At 32.6% G+C, this 18,971-nt stretch overlaps 3 protein-coding genes across 4 annotated transcripts; all 3 read left to right on the top strand.

The window, feature by feature from the left end:
* LOC104736628 (probable protein phosphatase 2C 72) lies at positions 7,730-10,100 on the top strand. The gene is made up of 5 exons (XM_010456645.1): positions 7,730-8,112; positions 8,728-9,000; positions 9,201-9,318; positions 9,413-9,636; positions 9,726-10,100. Exons 1-5 carry the CDS (start codon positions 7,915-7,917, stop codon positions 9,927-9,929), a joined length of 1,017 nt encoding a protein of 338 aa, XP_010454947.1. The 5' UTR covers positions 7,730-7,914; the 3' UTR covers positions 9,930-10,100.
* LOC104736625 (myrosinase 2-like) lies at positions 11,641-13,244 on the top strand. The gene is made up of 7 exons (XM_010456637.1): positions 11,641-11,842; positions 11,940-12,000; positions 12,117-12,178; positions 12,270-12,345; positions 12,456-12,621; positions 12,719-12,974; positions 13,084-13,244. Exons 1-7 carry the CDS (start codon positions 11,669-11,671, stop codon positions 13,219-13,221), a joined length of 933 nt encoding a protein of 310 aa, XP_010454939.1. The 5' UTR covers positions 11,641-11,668; the 3' UTR covers positions 13,222-13,244.
* LOC104736626 lies at positions 14,665-17,750 on the top strand. Of its 2 annotated transcripts, XM_019234291.1 has the most exons (4): positions 14,665-15,540; positions 15,838-16,281; positions 16,368-16,559; positions 16,663-17,750. In XM_019234291.1, exons 2-4 carry the CDS (start codon positions 16,201-16,203, stop codon positions 16,882-16,884), a joined length of 495 nt encoding a protein of 164 aa, XP_019089836.1. In that variant the 5' UTR covers positions 14,665-15,540; positions 15,838-16,200; the 3' UTR covers positions 16,885-17,750. The 2 variants fall into 2 exon arrangements, with proteins under 2 accessions (XP_019089836.1, XP_019089835.1); XM_019234290.1 differs by having other exon boundaries at positions 16,368-17,749.

Genomic DNA, 18,971 nt, shown 5'->3' with positions numbered 1-18,971 from the left:
TTTTTTTTTTTTGTTTCCTTTAAGTCAAAGTTTATTATACGTTTGCCTTATTGGGGTCACGACAAAGTTAAAACGGCTGCGTTTTTAGAGTAACAAATTTGTTTTTTTTTCTTCAATCGGATAGAACCAAAACTGAACCGGTCCATTTTACTGATTTACCCCTTGTATAAAAGAGACCCAATGAATCGGAAAAACCAAAGCTCATTTGATTTCTTATGAAATAGTAGTTGATTTAACTGAAGATAGAGGATTGCGCTACGTGGCCGAACAAATGCTATTTAATTAGTCAAAACTAGTTGATACACCGATCGAGAGACACTAAAAATATAGTTGACCAAGTTTATATTATAAGCCAAAAATTCTCAACCTGTCGGAAAATTAAAAGTATGCATGACCGAGTTTTTGTTCCAATATTTTACTTAAATCTTTTCGTATCAATACAATAAAACTACAATGTTTCTTACCATACCATGACATCTTAGCCTCAACTTTTAAGTATGTATTGACACCTCAATAAAAATTTCTATCCTATCAAATTATAACAATTAATACAGATTAACTTTTTTTTAATCTTAGGTGAACAAATAATAATCTTCTTCATTGTTAAAGTTGATCGTTCTTTTTTTTTCCGTGAATTTGTCAATAGATTTGAGTACTTAACCTCAGAACAAAATCATGGAACATCTCGATTNGAATATAGTTTTCTTCCTCAGTTACGAACTTGGTGACTCTTGTTGCAGATAAGCCCTGATGGTATAACAAGTAGAGACGAGAAAGTCTTCAGATTTGCAAGGGAAAAAAANAGAGCGTAATATTCATCTTTCTGATGGGAATCAATTCGGCTCGTGAGGATCTACGAGTCTACCTAGAATAATGTTGCGGAGGTGGCGGAGGAAGAAGCTACGGAGGTTGTGAGTACATTACAACAAGCTTCATAGCATCCATTGGATCGAGTTGATTTGTCTAGTCGGAAACTGAAACTCAAGCATGTGAAAAGTTTCAAGGTATCCTTGTCNTCGGCTATGTGTTATTTCTTCCTGTTTGTGTTCAAATGGAATGTGAATTGATAGAGGATTGTTTCTACTTTGGACTTTGAGTTGTGTATTAATAGGATGGAAATGAATATATAGCAAGTTTGGTGTTGTGGAAACTTGAATAACTAATTTTGTTAAAANTGCATGAGGTCTGTTCTAAATCCAGAAAATTTTAATATCCAAGAAAATATGTTAGTGTTATGATATGTTATGTGTCAAAGATGGAAACTTTTGCTATGGATTTGAATCTTTAGGGTAAATTAATTGGTTTTTAGATATGTTCTTTGTCAAGCAAATATGTTAGTGTGTATTTTCTTTGTTCAAAGATTTATACTTTACTTGGTTTTGAGACTTTAATAGGTAATGTATTTGCCTAACTGGATCGATTATTGTGGTGATGTCTATATTGAGATTGATTTTAAAGTGTGTGTTGCTTTGTCTTGATCAAAGGCTATGTTTGATTGCACAGCTCTTGCAATATTAAAGAGAGATCATTGGTCACGGACAATAGCAAGATCAAAGAGCCTTGTGAAGCAGATGTTGGAACCTGATCCCACTAAGTGTTCGACTCCTCAGCAAGTTTTTGGTAATGAAATGATTTTTAACTCATTTTTTCCTTATTCAGCTTGTTTTTTCTTCTGTTGGGTTTGAAGTTGTGAAACAGAATGATAAGCTCCAAATGTTCTTTTACCTAGAAGAATCTTGTTAAGTTGTTTGGATCCAATTGGTTATGTCATCAGAGTGTTTTGCATTTTGAAAATTTCTTGTTTGGTATCCGTTAAGCTTCAATTGTATCATAGTATGAAGATTCGAACTATCAAGTTTTATGGCATTTTGTTTGACTATCAATTTTGATGAATTCCATTGTTGTTTTTGTTTTACATATATGAATGTACAATGAAATGTTGCAGATCTTTCGTTATACATACGGAAACCGGTCATGTTATTGAATGAGTATGTTTAAGCCAACACTCACTCTCTCTTCAAATCATTTTATCCTTTTGCAGGAAGAGCAACGGGTTCTAGAAGCCAAAATAAGGATATGGCAGAAGGAAATGCAGGATGATTAAGAGAAAATGCAGAAACGTCTAGAATCATGTTCCTCTAGCACAAGAGTAATGACTAGCGAAATGGAATATGGTTCAACTTCAGGTCGATTTATTTGCCTTGCAAGAACGTATCAGAAACAAATGGCGTCACAAAGGCAGTTTTGACAGACTTCATTTTTAAATTAGAGAAAGAAGAGATGTTGGTACTAAGATAGCAATCATTATTGTACTTCGCTTCACTACTATATCTGTAATTTATTTTTTGTTGCCTTTTTTTGTATAACTTGCTGCGTGCAATTGTACCTCAAAACCTGTTAAGTTTACTGATAACCTTCCTCTATTTAACAGATCCATTGCTAGCATATGCCTTTTCAGATGCAACCAATTGTTTGTGTGGGGTAAATACGATCTTCAAGGTCACCCTTTGATGGTAGTGAGAACTCAACTTCTGCTTGATTTTTGATATTTTTATTTCAGGGAAAGGTGAAATACTAACATGCTCGCAAAGCTAAACTCAGAATTTTTCTATGGAGTGTTAGGAGGTTTGAGTCAATTTGGAATTATAATGAGAGCCAGAATTGTTTTGGACCATGCACCTAAAAGGATATGTATCATCTCATCTGATACCAATTTTTTCTACTCATTGAATATATCTATTTATTTAGTCGACATTCATGGCCTGATTTTTATTAGTAGTTTACCTTTCAATTTCTATTGTTGTGTTTGCGTGAAATTACATATATCAGTATTACCGTATTACTATATAAGAACAAGATACTGATGAGATTAATCTTAGAGTTGTTCCCTTTCGGTTGTACTTCTTATGCTTAGCTTTGCCATCCAAAATCCTTAGTTGAGTTTCTTCCTAATTATGCTCATGTAATGATGCGTTCATAAATGAAAGTAAGCAACCATAACAAATGAATACAACCCCCATCAATCAGAATTTTGGAAGGCATTTAGGACCGATAAGACCACTGATTTTTTCCTTTTCCTTCCCAAGTCTGTGTGATGTTTGGATTTGACAAAGAAGAAAAGGCATTAATCAAGAATGTGAATTATTCGACAATTTCTAATACAAAGACACATGTATTCCCCAAACCAAAGAAAAACACAAAAATAATAATTTACCTAAATAAATTTCTACAATACTAACCAAAATTAAACAAAAATAAAATTCAGGTGAAGATTACAAAGAAACAAAAGAACATTAAGTCAGAAAAAATAACATCTCAGCTATTCCAAACAACTAATTTTCCATTTAAAATCTCATTTCTTGACCTTAATGTTATATAAAAAAATCCTTCTTTTAAATACAAATATGTATTTTACAATACATACACAATGCGATTTAGCTGTTCTACCAATAATAAAAAGCATAATCAATAGAAACCATCAAAGTTGATTTCATTTACATAAACCAAACATCTAGCAATAATAATGGTCCACCAATGCATCCTAATATAAGAAAAAACAAAATTCATAAAAAGTCTAAGATTTCACAAAAATAATTTTTTTAAAATCACCAAAAATTAATAACAAAAACTTAAAAACAAAAATATTACAAATGAACATTGTTAAAAATCAATGTTAACAATGAATTTTAATTTGTTGAACAAAAAGGTAAAAACATTGATTTTTAATTACAAACAACATAACAAAAATTAACCACAAAATAATTAAAAACAACAAAACAATAAACAATCTCGCGGCGTAACGCGGGTACTATCCTAGTTTCATCCTTAAAACATGGTGAAGTTGGATTCTAAAAGTTTGGAAAAGTATAAAGTCACTATGTCATATGATGAAAACCAGATCAGAGTCAAAGCTTTCATTTATGGATGTTTTAGATTCACTGACATATTCAGAGAGCTAGGAAGGATACAAAAGAGAATGATGATAATCGATAAGTTAGGACAAATATTTTCACTAAAGGGTGGGTGTATAGTTCTTAGGTTTAGTTTTTTTTTTTTGTTTTACAAAAACTGAAACCATATTGAAATGAGTTCACCCATATGGTGAATCTATTTCTTCACCTTATTTATTATAAATCAATAAAAAGATGTTAAGTAATACTACTATATATAAACAAAATATTGACTTCAAACCAAAATCAGAATAAAACAAAATAAATTAGAAAAAATATTTATGTTATATTCTATTTAAATAAAAATTAAAAACAAAATAAATAAACATACTGACACAAAAATCATTAAAAAATCTTAATTTATTTGAACTCAAACCGATACATAGTTTCGTTTAATTATAAAATCTAAACCCGAATTAACCTTTGTAAACTTAAACCGATATAGAAACTTGAAACTTGTTTAATATTATAAATTCTAAACTCTAATTCTCTTTTGTAAATCCAAACCGGACATTTTTTTTCCACAAATCAATTATATTGATATCAAAAAGTGTTTACAAAATACATAAACATTTCAATACAATCGTTATACGCAAATAAATGAAATTGATACAATTTCAGTGAAGGAGTGGAAGTGATCCTCCTGTTAATTAGTCTTCTAAGCAACAAATAAAATTTGTTAAATCCCCCTACACACACTTTTTATTGACTATGAGCTTGGTGCTGAAACTCCAAAATGTCATTGACATTATTTTAACTAAAAAATAGATTTAATGTTGTTGGAAATGATTATAGATATTGTCACCTTCTTGAGATCAATATAATTGATAATTTCGGCAAAGATTATCTATGATCGTTTGGAAATATTTATTGTTTTCTCATCCATGATTGTTTCCATAGTGTATGACGTCTCCGCTGTCTCCAAAGACTACTTAAAAGTCCTTCATCTTCTTCTCCACCAAGTATAAGACCAAGAGGATTCTGGACACATTTGTGTTTACACACATGACTGTCTTTCTTTTAGTCACATTGCCGAATTGAAACTCCATAAAGAGGTTGTTGATGATAGAACATAAGTTCTATCTTCTGATCATTAAATCATGTCGTATTCGTCTATTAGTACAAGAGCACATACCAATTTTGTCCATCGATTCCACTGTATATCTCTTCTATGCATTCCTTAACCACCAAAAACAACCAATATAACTCAGATCGTTTCGCCAATACTTCACTATCTCTGTAATGAACTTCAAAATCAGTATCTGATTATGATAAAATTGATGTTTCAAGAACTTCAACAGATAAAAAATAGAGCAGCAAATGAGTATTCCAGGAATCACATATCCAAGATTAACTTCCAATTCCTGAATCGAAAAAATTCATTTGAGGAACACCAATTCAATTAAAATGGAAAAAGAACGTTTCGGTGAAGAAACGATGGATTTTGAGATCACGATTTGCCATATATTATGCTCTAGATCCAGTGCCGGCTCTAAGGTAGTGTTGAGAGTGCACTAGCACCGGGTCCACAGTTTTTAAAGTTTTTTTTTAGGATTTAGGGTCCGAAATATATGATATTAGTGTAAAAAAGGTCCATAAGTTTAGAAATTTGCAAATAAGTCTCTAAATTTTAGGAAATATATATATTTGGGCACAAGGTCCAAAAAAATTTGAGCCGCCCTATCTAGATCTATTCAAAGAGAAGCAAAACAAAAAAAGAAAGGAGAAAAGAGCCGACCAACGCCATAAACCAGCATCGGCTGGTAACGGTGATGGAAAACGGAAGTTTTTAGAATGATCACTTTAGAAGAGAGAACAAAGAAAAAATGGTTCGAAGCTTTAATATTATAAAATCTAAACTCTAATTCTCATTTATCAATCCAAACGGACACATAATCTTGTTTAATTATAAACTCAAATCCAAACCGACATATAATTTCGTTTAATTATAATAATTAAACCATAAATCCTCATTTATAAACCCAAAACAATATATAATTTTGTTTAATTAAAAATTGAAATAATAGGAAAGTATCTTTAGTTAAGTGGTTACAGCACCACCTCTGCGACCAATCACCTGGAATTCGACTCCACTAAATCGCGTTACCCCGCGTAATAGAAATTGACTATGAATCGAGCATTGTTGATTCAATGATGACAAACAAAAAAAATTGAAATCATAATTTTCTTATAAAAATTCAAACTGATATTTAAACCATTTAATAAAAAATTTACAAATTCTGTTTCCTTAATTTGTTTTCTTTTCTAATTTTAATTTTAATTTATTTTTTAATAAAATATTACATAGCATTTTCTCATTGATTTTTAAAAGAGGAGGTGGATAAAAAGAGTTCACCTCTAGGGATGAGCCCAATTATTTTTCTATAAAAATTATAATATGTGGTTTTGTTACAGTTTGATTTTTATGGTTTATCTGTAAAAAAAAAACCATATAAAACCATATATATGCATATGTATTTTGGTTAGATTTGGTTTCAATTTGGTTAAAGGTTATTCCATGTTTTTTCTTCTCTCTTTTTTTTTTGTTTGGTAAGTGTGCTCGATCGCTCGAACTCGTAGTCACAAGCACTGACCCATGTTGAATGCTACCAACGAGCCACTAGCAACAAGCACATGATATTCCTTTGCAATTCTAGTTCACATCTCTCTTTCATTCATATTCCTGTCTCTTTCTTCTCTCCATTACAATCCACAATTTTTGTAGCTTAGACTTATTAACCATTTTGATGTAGAGGTGACTGTAGATGAGTTTTCAATCGATTACAATAGTAATTAGGCAATTCTCATAAACAGAACAAATTTAGGTGACTTATTAACCATTTTGTTTCTAAATTTAGCACCATGTTTTAATATTAATCTTATAAATTAAATCTAAACTATAAATTTTAAACCCTGTCCCTCAGAACTATATCCCAAGAGGAGGTTATTGGTTATATAAGTTTAATGGATTTGTAAATTAAAAAAAAAATCATATGGTATTCAATTATTGATTTTAAAATACTTATTAAAATTATGTGTTATTGGTTATATGATTATAAATACTTATTAAAATCTCATGTTATTCATTTAATGATTTGTTTTGGATTTTTCAAAACCCACAATATGTTTTAAATAGATTTGCATATATTTGAAAGTGAAAAATATAAAATCCAAGGATAAAACATGTCATTTGAAAATCTATGTATTTTGATTTTTGTAATTTACAACTATATATGGAGTTACAAATCATTTATCCAATAACAGCTCCTAAATATAAAATAGAGAACAAAAACTAAAAAAAATCTAAAAATTAATTGAAAATATTATAATTATAATTGTTCATAAAAGTTGTTTTAGTACTATTTAAGGAAATTTCTCAATATATTCATTATATTATAATTCAAATAGCCTAGAAGACTTTACGCTTTTGATACAGCTTTAATTGAAGATGAGTTTTCGATTAATTACAATTAGAATTCAAAGTTCTCAAATAATTCTTATGTAAGATATTTAATTAATTAATAGAAAATATTCTGTAAAACAAATCAGGGTATGAATCTGTAAGTGGAATGCTCTGTCAAACTAGTGCCAGGATAAGAACTTGCCCTTTCAAGCGAAACACAGGCAACAACATAATCGTGTATATATCCTTTAACAAAAAAAAAACATAATCGTGTATAACTGTATCTGCATTATTACAGAACATACAAGTCAACGTATATTATATACATGTATATAATCCTATAATAAATTCATTTCACTGACACTTGGAACTCAAGTTGGTGCCACGTAAACAGTAATATTGTTATTTATGGAAAGTCAGCTTTATAAGTTATCTAATCTTCACCTTCAAGAAAAGGCTTTTTTCAAATATTCAATAAGATCTACGATCCGATTAACATAATAAGTTCTATTTCTTAGTTTGGAATAGTCTGCGACTTTGGTGAGAATCTAATCAGGTTATATGGGTCATTGTTTTTCGTTGCCGTCTTCATCATCGGAGATTCATGAGGAGAATGAGCACGGTGATGGTAATGCAGTGGTGTGTTATGGAGAAGATCAGTTTGGTTCAGATCATGACCTTCCGGTTCATCGTCTTGGTTCGGTTTGCTCTATACAAGGAACTAAAGGACTTAACCAAGATCATGCTGTTCTTAACCTGGTATACCACCTTGATTTTTTTTGTTAGTTTCATGTTTATATATTCTTTCTCTTTCTACAAATCATTAACTAAGTTTTGGGGGTAGATGGTGAACCAATTTTTGTTTTCATAAATTATGTAGGACAGTCAAAAAAACATGTGTTGTTTCTTTGATTCTTTCATCTTTAGTAGAAATATCTTATTTTGAATGAGATACTCGTTTGGGGTTATGGGCTGTCATACCATTGAGAGGTTGCATTTCATTAACAGTTAGCAAGATCTATGATCCGGCAAACTTATTCAAATGCTAATCTCTACTTTTGTGTTACATGTGATTTATATTGAGAAATTGTTCTGATATTTATTAAAAAAATAAAAGCTTCCATTTCATATAAACCTAAAAAGTTAACATTTTTGTTCCTTCCGGTTCACTATAACTTTGACATTTTTTACAAAGATTAGAAAAATATATTTAACGTTGCACTATTCTGTTTCAAGCTAGGTGTAACAACGTTAAACATATTTTTGGGTAAAATAATTTGTTGGCATAGTGCAACATTAGTAGACATTTATGTGCTTATTGAGTATAAACTATAACGAAATGTGCATTTTAGTAGAAATTGTTTAATGGCGTAGGGATATGGAACAAGAGATACAGAGCTATGTGGAGTGTTTGATGGGCACGGTAAAAATGGGCACATGGTTAGCAAAGTGGTGAGGAATAGATTGCCATCGATTCTGTTAACACTAAAGAAAGAGCTAAACCAAGAATCTAATGTTTGTGAAGAAGAAGCTCACAAATGGGAAAAAGCTTGTTTTACTGCCTTCAGACTCATTGATAGAGAGCTTAATCTTCAAGTCTTTGATTGCTCTTTCAGTGGCTCCACTGGTGTTGTTGCCATAACTCAGGTACATTTATTTCTCTGTCTTTCCGTAACATTAAAGGCTTTGAATCGTTAGTTTTTGTGGCCGACAGACTAGACTATAGTGGTCCTTGGTACGCATACCAATATGGACCAAACCACGAACAAGTTTTTTTTTGTACCGCCACCATTCAAAACCTAAATATTTTACTACCCGGAGCTTAATTATTGGATTGATTTAATTAGGGAGATGATCTCGTGATAGCGAACCTTGGTGATTCGAGGGCAGTGTTGGGGACAATGACCGAAGACGGTGAGATAAGGGCAGTGCAGTTAACATCGGACCTAACACCTGATGTCCCTAGTAATGTTTTGTTTTACTTTCTTTTTGGCTAAAGAAATATTGTATCATTTAAGGGATGATGTTGATACTTATTTAGCAAGTTCTAGCATTTTAGGTGAAGCAGAGAGGATCAGGATGTGCAAAGGTCGTGTTTTCGCAATGAAAACAGAACCGTGCAGCCAAAGGGTGTGGTTACCAAAACAAGACATACCAGGATTAGCGATGTCAAGAGCTTTTGGAGATTTTAGGCTCAAAGACCACGGAGTTATTGCGGTTCCAGAGGTTTTTCAACACCGATTAACTTCTAAAGACCAGTTCCTTGTACTCGCTACAGACGGGGTGAGGTTTAGCACAAACGATTCAAATATTGATTTTTTACCTTTTCCAGTTCAAAAAGTTGAATGGTATTTAATATTTTGTCATTGCAGGTTTGGGATATGCTTAGCAATGATGAAGTTGTATCACTAATATGGAGTTCCGGAAAAAAGCAAGTTGCGGCCGCTAAACTGGTGGCAGAATCGGCTGAAGCTACTTGGAAGAAGAAGCTTAAATCGACGAAGATTGATGATATTACTGTAGTATGTCTTTTCTTACAGAACAAGGAACAAGTTAGTTGTACCATGCACACTTGAATCATATTCATAAGATACTACGCTATGATGTTTGAAGCATACTCGTGCACATCCTACCGAACCAAGCACAAATCTTAGAAAAATCCAATGTAAATTCATAATGTGACTATTGAATTATTTGGACACTATATATTTTAGTTATGGTTGTTAAATACATGTGTTAATTGTCAAGTTCACAGATTTTTTATTCGGAACAGAGTGAAATTAGTTTGATATGATATTTAAAAAATTTCGGGACGAACATTGAGTATATTTCGCATATTGTAAAAAGTAAGTACTCAAATGGCATTTTTTTCTTCCCAAAACAATGGCTTTTAACATTAGGAACGTACGACACAACACACAAGTCAATGTAATGTTTGGTTCAAATAGGTTCTACTCTATCTATGTCTGTATTTCTAAGCACTTTTATAGAAAACAACTCTTATGTTTTTAATAATTGAATATAAAAGCATGATAAAGCACCTCCAATATCTTTTAGTAACGATAAGAAAAGGTAAAAAGCCTGTTGATTGGTTTTTTGTTATTTAGAGAGTCTCTAATTTCATGTGATAAAGTATCGACCGACCAAAATCAATAAGAGATATGCTGTGACCGGAAGCGGTGAGGCTCGTGAATAAGTGGTAGTACGATTAATGTAATTAGTATTATTATTTTCTTAACAAAGGTATTGTTACTCATTACCGACTTGATCATCTATTCATATTTCTAAAGTTTTTTTCAATAACGTTATGCCGTCAATTCTAACTCCAAGTCCGACTTAAAAGTTAAAAGGCTTTGGACATATATAAACTAATACGAATCTTGATGCGTGCAGTTCTGGTTTTGTGCGAACGTTTGAATAAATACAATTAATGGTGTTCCGGTAAGGAACACATATTCTCTATAGAGATAACTATAGATAGTAAACAACAATTCACAACTGAATAAGAGAATGCAACAGTTCCCTTAATGAAATGGTCGATTGAAGAGCAAGGCAGTCTGAAAAGTAGAAACAAAACTACAAATATAAACCAAAATGTGTTAATGTTAAGCTAGAGTAAAGTAAACTCACGGGATTCATGTCACCGAAACCTCTCAAAATGTCATGTGCTAAGACAAGGTAAAGCATACGTAACTCTTCTTTACAAAGGCTATATAAACCCTAGATTGGCACAAGGCTTCCATGCAACACCAAACATAACAAACTACAAATTAACCATGAAGTTTCAATTGTTCGCCTTAGCTTTCTTATTAGCTGTGGCGACTTGTAAAGGCCAGGAAGATTATACTTGCGAAGAGAACGAGCCATTCCATTGTAACCAAACTAGTCGTTTCAATGGTAAAAGTTTCGGCGAAGATTTCATCTTCGGTGTAGCCTCTTCTGCTTACCAAGTATGTAACAAATCACACATTATGTTGACGTCTTGAAAGAGCATTAAAAAACATAAAAAATAATCCAACGTTGCATGGTTGTTTCTCTTCATTTCAGATCGAAGGTGGTAGAGGTCGTGGACTTAACGTTTGGGATGGATTCACTCACCGATACCCAGGTTTGTTATTTGCATGGTCTCAATATATTAAAGCTTATATATATAGCTATACGTGAAGAATGTTGGCCATATGCATGTATATATATATATATATATATNCCTAAGACAAGGTAATGCATACGTAACTCTTCTTTACAAAGGCTATATAAACCCGAGATTGGCACAAGGATTCCATGCAACACAAACATAACAAACTACAAATTAACCATGAAGTTTCATTGGTTCGCCTTAGCTTTCTTATTAGCTGTGGCGACATGTAAAGGCCAGGAAGATTATACTTGCGAAGAGAACGAGCCATTCCATTGTAACCAAACTAGTCGTTTCAATGGTAAAAGTTTCGGCGAAGATTTCATCTTCGGTGTAGCCTCCTCTGCTTACCAAGTATGTAACAAATCACACATTATGTTGACGTCTTGAGAGAGCATTAAAAAACATAAAAAATCATCCAACGTTGCATGGTTGTTTCTCTTCATTTCAGATCGAAGGTGGTAGAGGTCGTGGACTTAACATTTGGGATGGATTCACTCACCGATACCCAGGTTTGTTATTTGAATGGTCTCAAACTACTATAGCTTATATAGCTATATATACGAGAAGAATGTTGTCCATATGCATGTTTATATATATTCATAGTGGTTCATTATTACGCTATCAGAGAAAGGAGGAGCCGATTTGAAGAATGGAGACACTACTTGTGACGCATATACATATTGGCAGGTTAATTCCTCATTATATATGCTTGCTAATGTAATCAATGAATTATCTATATTAACTATATATGTGTGGATTGTATACATATAAACTGTAGAAAGATTTAGACGTGATGGACCAACTCAATGCTACTGGCTACAGATTCTCCTTCGCGTGGTCAAGAATCCTTCCACGTATGTATACATTATTGATCCAAATATATATATATATATATATATATATATAAAATATAATATTCGATTGTAGTTGTTTGGAAGAGTAAATATATGATATATATGAGCAGAAGGAAAGAGGAGTAGAGGAGTGAACCAAGATGGTATTGACTACTACAACAGTCTTATAGACGGCCTCATAGCAAGGAATATAACGCCGTTCGTTACCCTCTTTCACTGGGACCTTCCTCAAACACTACAAGATGAGTATGAAGGTTTCTTGAACAGACCGATCATGTATGTCATTCATGCTACGCTGCTTATTAAGAATGACGAAAGCATATAACGATATGATCGTACATTAATGAAATCTAACTATAATACGTACGTGCAGAGATGATTTCAAATATTACGCGGATCTATATTTCGAAAAATTTGGTGATAGGGTAAAGCACTGGATAACAATCAACCAGCTTTACACAGTACCTACGCGAGGATATGCATTGGGAACAGATGCACCTGGTCGATGTTCTCGTACGCATGATATAACATGTTACGGCGGAAACTCGTCAACTGAACCCTATATCGTTGCACATAACCAGCTTCTTGCTCATGCCACGGTCGTGGATCTTTACAGGACAAAATATAAGGTGAGCTAGGTCTCCATTTAATTTGTAGAAGGTGTAGTCTAACGTACGTAACATGCATGCATGTGATTCTAATTAGATTATCATTGTGTATATATTTGCGTAACCACAGGACCAAGGAGGGATGATTGGACCTGTGATGATAACTAGAGGGTTTCTTCCGTTTGATGACACTCCAGAGAGCAAAGAGGCAACTTATCGGTCTAAAGAATTTTTCCATGGATGGTATGTACACATAAAAGATGATTAATATCCATAATTACTTTTTCTTACGACATCATACTGTGTTGGAAGGGAAAGAACACAACAATACCAATCTGCACAAAATTGAATGAACCCGAGAAAACCAATATGCACAAAATTGAATGAACCCAACATATATATATATATATATATATTTCCTCTTTTTTGGTTTTGTGGAAAAAGGTGGGAGGCTGCAAGTTAAACAAGAAGAAAACAAGGGTTGGTGTTTGGGGAAAAACGTCTCACACCAGGGTGGTAACGTTGATGCGGGATTCCAATGTATTTACAAATAGTTCTGACGTCTTCAAAACAATCCACATCAAGGTATAAATACCCAATGTGTCTTTTTCTCCCTCTCTTTTTATTTCTTTGGTTCTTCTTCAACTCATTATATCAATTCTTGTTTTTTTTTGTGCTCCATACCTCCTCTTCAAACTCTAATCTTCATGACACATGCTCAAACACCTATAAATGATGAATGTAATACATGCATGTGTATATTAAACATGTTCTAAATAGATGAAAATGCATGGAATATATTAAAATAAAATATATGGAAAATTAGAAAAATAATCCAACATATAAATTAAACCTTGTGGCTCGACTCGACTCAAACTCATAAAATACCAAATTCTGGTTCCAAGTTGTTACATAGAGGCTTCAAGGTTCTGAGATTTATAGCACCAATGATGGCGGAAAAATGATATTACCCGTGCTTGGTCTGATGATATATTGACATAGGAATGAAATTTTTTTGGTTAATTATAATTTTTTGGTTATTTATATGTTGACAAAATATATATATATATATATATATATATATATATATATANTGTGTTCCATACCTCCTCTTCAAACTCTAATCTTCAGGACACATGCTCCAACACCTATAAATGATGAATGTAATACATGCATGTATATTCTAAACATGCTCTAAATAGATGAAAATGCATGGAATATATTTAAAAAAAAATACAAGAAAAACTCCACAAAAACACACTTAAAGCTGTGATTAACACTTAGTCAAAAAATAATTTCATTATTATAAAGCAAAATATGGTTCTGAAAATTAGAAAATAATCCAACATATAAATTAAACCTTGTGGCTCGACTCGACACAAACTCATAAAATACCAAATTCTAGTTCCAAGTTGTTACATAGAGTCTTTAAGGTTCTGAGATTTATAGCACCAATGATGGCGGAAAAATGAAATTACCCGTGCTTGGGCTGATGATATATTGACATAGGAATGAAATTTTTTTGGGTTAATTATAAATTTTTGGTTATTTATATGTTGACAAATATATATATATATAATGTGTTTTTCTAAAGCTTAAATATAAATAACCAAGAATTTAAAGCACTATGAAATTATGAACTTTTCAGGTGTGTTCAAAGTAAAAAAAAAAAACTTTTCAGATGATAAAGCACCTCCAAATGTACAATTTATATAGTAACAATTTAAAAAGGTAAAAAATGGTCTTTTGTCTTTCGGAAAGAGAGTTTCTAGTTTCATGTGAAAGACCATCGAGCTGCCCCAACCCCATATGATATGTGGTGTCAGCGGTGATCGGTGAGGCTCGTGGTGGTGAATGTAATTTTATTTTTCTTAAATATGGCATTAATATTTTATGGTGTTTCTCTAGTTCGAACACTACAAAATATTTCTAGAGACGTACGTAAACTAAAGCTCTTTTCAAAGCTTTGATACATGCTTTGCCTAGCCGAATAATTTTTCCAAGATACGTTGAACAAAAGTATATGTAAAACACAAACCTTAATAATTTCAAGATACGTTGACTTTTACGCCACATTTTAACTCGTAATTTTATCAATACTTTGTTATTTTCTAATAACAACTTAGATATTTCTCATTTTATTCAATAATATCCACCCTGTTTTTTTTTTATCAAATCAACTTTAAAAAATATTACTAATCAAACAGTTCACTCACACTTGAGATAAAGAATGCAACACTTTACTCAATGAAATGATCGACAGAAAAGCAAAGCAGTATATATGAAAAAGTGGAAAGAAAGAATAATATAAGTCATATCTTTAGTCAAGTTACTGGTAGTGATTGGTGAAGAAAGAGAAAGCTGTATAAAGTGGTATAGCTTTAACTTTTACCAATCAAGTATAAAGCAAAGTGAAGCTTCTTTCTCCTGTATATGTAACTAAGCAATCGATTCACACTTTGTAAATCTACTTCTTCTTTGTTCTTCTTAGCTTCTCAAAAAAAATAAAAAAAAATAATCTCTCAGCCAGAAATTTGGGGAAAAAAGTTAGAAGACATTCTTCCAGTTTCAAGTAACTAGAGCTAAGGTAAACTTTTATGTTATATTTATGTTACTAATTTACCATTAAGATAAAAAAATAATTATGTGCATATAATATTTTGTTCTTTAAAATATATTATGTTTGTCTTATATAACACATTTAATTATGAAATAATTACTTTAATTTAAATGATTATATTTTTGTGAAAATGTAAAAATAATTTTATAAATTGTGCTTATACTGGTTTTTTATATAATAATTAGTAACATTTATTAATGTGAAATTCAAGTTATTACTAAAACTGTATAAACTGATTTGTTGTAATTTATATTTTTTCTACAGTATGTCTAATGAAGGTCCTAGCCTTCACGTCGAATGTAAGTTACATATATATAACATAAGTAGTATATATAATATAATAAATCTTTATATTCCAGATGTTAGTCATTTCTTTATATACATAAAAATATTTTTCACATTTTTTAGAAAGAAAATTGGCTTCCTTTTGAGGAACGCGTTGTGCTTGAACTATATGAAGTTGAGCTTGCAAAAGTAGACTATAATACATATGGTCTAAAAAAACCTCATCGAAATCGTATTTTGAGTGAACTGTTAAAGCGGACGGGGAAACATGTTGATAATTGGATAAAGGTCAAAAACAAGATAGATACATTGAAGGGAACTTACAAAGAATGGATCGACATTATGGGTAAAACAGGTGTAAGTTCAAATCAGAGAACTGGAGTTATCTGTATGGATGATGATTGGTGGCAGTCGCGCGAGACGGTATGTATATTTTTTGTTAGTTTGAATTGTATGATATATTAAAAGTGTTTATCTAAAAATCCTAAAATTTATATTGTTTTTTCCAGGAGAGTAAAACAATTATGGCTTGCCACTGCCAACCGCCAAAATATTGGGATGCACTACAACGTATTTGTGGACAATATGATGTATCAAGTGAACATATGTATGATGTTGATGGAGCACGAAGAGAGCTATATGAAGAAGATGCAAGAGCTGATTTCAGTGGTGGTATTGGTGATGGTGCTGATGAAGAAGATGTAAGAGCTGACTACACACCTCAAACACATGAAGAAAATACTTATTTTCCAGATAACTCATTTATTGATCCACAAGAAACATATGAAGATGTTCTCTCTGCAGCAACACAGGAGACATATGGAGATATTCCAGTTGCATCAACAGAAGAAATCCACACTCGTTCAGGTAGACATACCACCTGTGCTGCGCCATACAGTGCCGGACGAGGAGAAAGTAATCAACGAAGAAGTAATTCACGAGTTCGTTCAGTTGGTAGTAGAGATCGCGGGAACCGTAGATGGCATCAATTTGAAAGTTCAGTTACCACTGCATTCCAAGGAATAGCAGATGCACGACGTGTGACTGTATCAGCCCTGCGACCTGATAGGTACAGTCTTGAAGAATATGCAAAATTTAAAGATGCATTTGCTATACTAAATTCTTTACCAATTGAGAAGTACAAACTATTTTGGAAAGCATCAGCGAAGCTGCTTAAGGAGGATGCAAGGTGGCGTAATACATTTTTAGACACTTCTTTTGAGTCAGATGAAGATAGAACCCAATTTTTGGAAAGTATAACTGAAGTGGAACGGCTAGAAACCGTAACTCCTGGAAATTTGTCAAATTTTGGGTCATTTTTAAGTGGTTCAAGCGGCGGAAGTGTGCCATCATCAGGAAGTTCTGTTGGACATTTGTCAGGAAATTCTGTGGGACATTCATCAGGAAATTTTGAATATAGGTTTGCTGAAATTTCACAGTTTCAACCATCTCCTGCTATGGGACAGTTATTTCCACCTCCGGGGGTAGGATTTAATATGCCTGGGCATATGATGGGTGCACCTTATGTACCGATGATGTTTCCTCAAGGATTTTCTGGTTTTCCTTTCGTGTCCTCGTCGCCTGCTACACAAATGATGCAAACATCTTCAGGAGTTTTTAATGTTTGGGCATCAACAACAATCGGTGGAATTTCAACTACTCAAATGGGAGAAACGAGTCAAGGAACAAGAACAAATTTTTTTCCTGGTTTTGTAACGCCTACTAGACGGTCAACAGATATTGGATATAGGTTTGGTGTACCATCGGGAATTGGTACACAACCACGACAGTTAAATTTTATGGATGATAAAACATCAAATAATACCACTGATAACGAGAAACATTGAATAAACAATATTCAAAGTTTATGGTTTTAATTAATGTTTGTATTATATTTATATAATATATATTTTCCTATAATAAATGTTTGTGTACCACAATTTTTTTAGTCGTTTAACTTATTTTTCTCTTAATGGCTAGGAAAATTGGATAAATGAGTTGTACTCTTGGGGACTAAATAATCTAACACACGAAGAATTATGCGAATTATTTATGCTTGAGGATGAAGAAGTCGATGAGGTACTTGTTCAGCCAACGATGCAGTATTATGAACGATATTTTTGTCGACAACCCATGCAAGCAGGAGGAGGACTAGGTTGGCTAAATATTAAACACCAGATGGAACGTGATGATGCATCATGCTTACATGCAGTAAGGATGCCTCGAGGAATATTCCAAATGTTGTGTCAACTGATGGAAAACGAGTATGGATTAACATCAACAGAAAATATTAGCATTGAGGAAAGCGTTGCAATGTTTCTTTCTACATGTGGTCATAATGAGGTTTAACGTACTGTAGCGAGGAATTTTGGGCGTAATCAAGTAACAGTCAATCGCAAATTTCATGAAATGCTAAATGCGATGGAGCGACATGCATGTGATCAAATAAAGACCCCAACATCTAGCCAACTTAGAGAGCATCCCCGCAGTCTTCGATATGATCCAAGGTATTGGCCATTCTTCAAAGGTTTCATAGGTGCTATAGATGGAACATATGTGTTCCATCTATAGCACCACAAGAAAATCGAAGAGTTTTATGGGATCGTTTTGGTGAATCAAGCCTAAATATTATGGCGATATGTGATTTAGACATGCTTTTCACATATGTTTGGAATGGAGCACCGGGATCACTTCATGATTCCCGAGTTTTATCGATAGCACAAGAGAATAGTCAAAGATTTCCGAAACCTCCTACAGGCAAATATTATCTAGTTGACTCTGGATATGCGAATAAAAAGGATAACTTAGCTCCTTATCGGAGCAACCATCAAGAAGAGGTGAGGTATCATTAAGGACAGTTTCAGAATGGTCCACCTCCACGAAATAAGTATAAATTGTTCAACAGGTGGCATGCTTCACTTCGCTCTATTATTGAAAGAACTTTTGGAATCTGGAAGAAAAAATGGAGGGTTGTAAAAGAATTACCGCGATACATATTAGAAAAAAAAAAAAAAATTGGTGTTTGTTACAATGGGTCTTCATAATTACATTCGGCATTCCAATATTTCCGATGATGATTTTGATACAGGTGCTTCCGCAGAAAATGAAAATGG

Source organism: Camelina sativa, chromosome 13, assembly GCF_000633955.1.
Source record: "Camelina sativa cultivar DH55 chromosome 13, Cs, whole genome shotgun sequence".
NCBI classification, from domain to species: Eukaryota; Viridiplantae; Streptophyta; class Magnoliopsida; order Brassicales; family Brassicaceae; genus Camelina; species Camelina sativa.
This window is presented reverse-complemented; position numbering and strand designations above follow the sequence as displayed.

What these genes read in the sequence shown, in the direction of transcription:
- LOC104736628 (XM_010456645.1), top strand. Translation starts at nt 7,915, where the DNA reads ATGGGTCATTGTTTTTCGTTGCCGTCTTCATCATCGGAGATTCATGAG. An exon ending in ATCATGCTGTTCTTAACCTG is followed by an intron (nt 8,113 to 8,727) that starts GTATACCACCTT and finishes TTAATGGCGTAG; the next exon opens with GGATATGGAACAAGAGATAC. An exon ending in CCTAACACCTGATGTCCCTA is followed by an intron (nt 9,319 to 9,412) that starts GTAATGTTTTGT and finishes CTAGCATTTTAG; the next exon opens with GTGAAGCAGAGAGGATCAGG.
- LOC104736625 (XM_010456637.1), top strand. Translation starts at nt 11,669, where the DNA reads ATGAAGTTTCATTGGTTCGCCTTAGCTTTCTTATTAGCTGTGGCGACA. An exon ending in TTCTTGAACAGACCGATCAT is followed by an intron (nt 12,622 to 12,718) that starts GTATGTCATTCA and finishes ACGTACGTGCAG; the next exon opens with AGATGATTTCAAATATTACG. An exon ending in TTTACAGGACAAAATATAAG is followed by an intron (nt 12,975 to 13,083) that starts GTGAGCTAGGTC and finishes GCGTAACCACAG; the next exon opens with GACCAAGGAGGGATGATTGG.
- LOC104736626 (XM_019234290.1), top strand. Translation starts at nt 16,201, where the DNA reads ATGGGTAAAACAGGTGTAAGTTCAAATCAGAGAACTGGAGTTATCTGT. An exon ending in GGTGGCAGTCGCGCGAGACG is followed by an intron (nt 16,282 to 16,367) that starts GTATGTATATTT and finishes TGTTTTTTCCAG; the next exon opens with GAGAGTAAAACAATTATGGC.